At 42.6% G+C, this 2,479-nt stretch overlaps 1 protein-coding gene across 1 annotated transcript in view; it reads left to right on the top strand.

Annotated features, from left to right (window-relative positions):
• Positions 1-2,170, top strand: part of LOC139638221 (estrogen-related receptor gamma) — a gene marked incomplete at its 5' end in the record, with an annotated part of 6,684 nt that extends 4,514 nt beyond the window's left edge. The window contains one exon of the mRNA XM_071512282.1: positions 1,926-2,170. Within this exon, the coding sequence (XP_071368383.1) occupies positions 1,926-2,170 (245 nt within the window). The remainder of the gene's footprint in view (positions 1-1,925) is intronic.
• Between the last annotated feature and the right edge of the window lie 309 nt (positions 2,171-2,479).

Genomic DNA, 2,479 nt, shown 5'->3' on the forward strand with positions numbered 1-2,479 from the left:
CATACTATCAATACTATCAATAGGGTGGCTTGGTGATAAAGGGCCAAACACACTGCCACTTAGGAGAGAAAAGGATTCTGTAGGGCACTCGACACAATATATCCGTACATAGCCACACACACACACACATACAAATACAGTGCACACATAGAATTATTCATCCACAAGAGTTTTTTTAAGGCAGACATTTCCTTGCAGTTATCAAGACACCCACAGCAGTTCGTTAGTCCATATACATACATCTGATCGCGTGGCTCTGCATCTTGTGTGTGTGTAAAAACCTTTGCTTTGTAAATGTGTGCACACCTATGTCTCCTCCTCTCTGACAGTGCTGGTGTGTGTGTTTGTGTGTGGGTGTGGGTGTGATGGCCTGTCAATAGTAGCCTTGTGATTATTATTTAACATGCATGTAGTCATTGATCGTAGACATTGATCGGAGGTTGGGAGCTAAAGGCCAGCTCACATTAAGACTTTGGCTCCCTAAGGGGCAATATAGAGCATTACTATAGAGGGACGTTCTCAGCCTTTACTGCCACATATGCTGAAACACACACTCCATGCCGGTCCATAGATAGATTACAGATGTGTGCAACCAAATACTCACACACACACACACACACACACACACACACACACACATACACACACACACACAGACTAGACTATCTCTAGTGTTCCTGCATCTCTCCATCATGTTACAAGTCTATCTCTTTTTCTCCGCCCACTCTCTCTCTCTGTCTGTTCATTCATCACACCCACAGATCCACACATTTAAACAGAGAGAAAGGCGCATCCCCAGCATTTAAAGCCCCATTCCTGGATATTACTTGCCACTACAAATTTTAGGCAAATAAATTTACAATTTAGCCATTTCACTGATCTTCTTATCAACAGCTTCTTTCATTAAGTGCTTAAATTGAAAAAGTCAGTTTTTATGTATTATAGGGATAAGAACACAATGTTAAGAAGAGGAAATTTTAGAAGTAAAGGATATTAGCAAAGTATATTCACATTGATTCTTAGAAATTCAATAGCTGGCAAATAAGCATTTTGAAAATTTCTCCTCAGTCTAAAATTTAAAACGCATAAATCTTTTTTTTTTTTTTTACTGAAAATGCTATTGGCATTCTCAGTTAATTTTTGAATGAAATGCATTTTCAACCCCATGTTAAGGCTTTCAGTGGCATCCCTAGTTTCTTGTTTCTGTTTGGATTTTGGACTGGGCCTTTAACACGTAGCCCTCCTCTGGCACTGAGCAATAACAGAGGAGAGAGAGGGGGCACAGGCACTGACAAAGACACATACTGTTGTAAACATAATCCAAAGGAGTTGTGGGAGCTCTCTACACAGCAGAGCTTGCCTACCTTTATTGCTGGAAAAAAGCAGAAGATAAGCATTTCAGTCACTCAAAGAGTCCACTGCACACTAGGAGGCTGGAATACATATTTTAATAAGCCATCATTTTTTTCCATTTCTAATGCATTTCTATTGCAGCAAACAAAGCATGTCCCTTTGCATCATGTTTTAATAATTGATCAAATAAACCACCCTCCCATCTCCTTGCATTTGATGTGTTATATATAAGATACATGAACGTACAAATTAAAACATTAGCACTCATGTAAATTAAAAAGACGGATTAGTAAATGTAAAAGTCAGTGTAGCGCATTCATTTTCTCCTTTTGTAAGCACTGAGGAAAATACTACAAATACTTTTCAAATGCTTCTCAATACATTTTCAAATATCTTTTTTCCCACATTTGAACAAAGTTGACTGCAACTCCCCTCTGCCTGTGCTCCAGAGCCCAAGGACATTGAGGACACAGATGATCATTTTAACGTACATCCATTGTCATGTTTTTCACACTTGTATTATAAATTTTTAACAATAAATTAATCTAAATGTTTCCACCCTCCTCCTCCAGACTCCATGCACATTGAGGACGTGGATGCTGTGCAGAAGCTCCAGGATGTTCTCCACGAGGCCCTGCAGGACTACGAGGCTTCCCAGCACCAGGAGGACCCTCGCCGGGCAGGCAAGCTGCTCATGACCCTCCCCCTGCTCCGCCAGACCTCCACCAAGGCCGTGCAGCACTTCTACAGCATCAAGCAGGACGGCAAAGTCCCAATGCACAAACTGTTCCTGGAGCTGCTGGAAGCCAAGGTCTGAGGATGGGGGGGGACGGACGGAAGGACGGCCGGACGCCGGTCTGAACCTCCTGAGCTCCGACATGAACTTTGAACGACAACTTTGACTGACCTCTAGCTCTTTACACACACACACACACATACACACACACACGCATAGACAGAAATATGTCCCTGAGATATGTCTGCTGACGCATCCCCCTATGAACAAAGAAGTATCCTAAACCTCATACCTGAATCCCGTACCTCCGCCCTCTTTGACAAAGGGGCGCTCAATTGACCCTTTGTTTAGGGGGAGACCCTGACTGACACGACCCCCCTGCTCCCAAGG

This window comes from Centroberyx affinis, unplaced genomic scaffold, assembly GCF_046629955.1.
Source record: "Centroberyx affinis isolate AG114_WGS23_722 - 3 ecotype Tasmania unplaced genomic scaffold, CSIRO-AGI_Caff_v1 ptg006213l_1, whole genome shotgun sequence".
NCBI classification, from domain to species: domain Eukaryota; kingdom Metazoa; phylum Chordata; class Actinopteri; order Beryciformes; family Berycidae; genus Centroberyx; species Centroberyx affinis.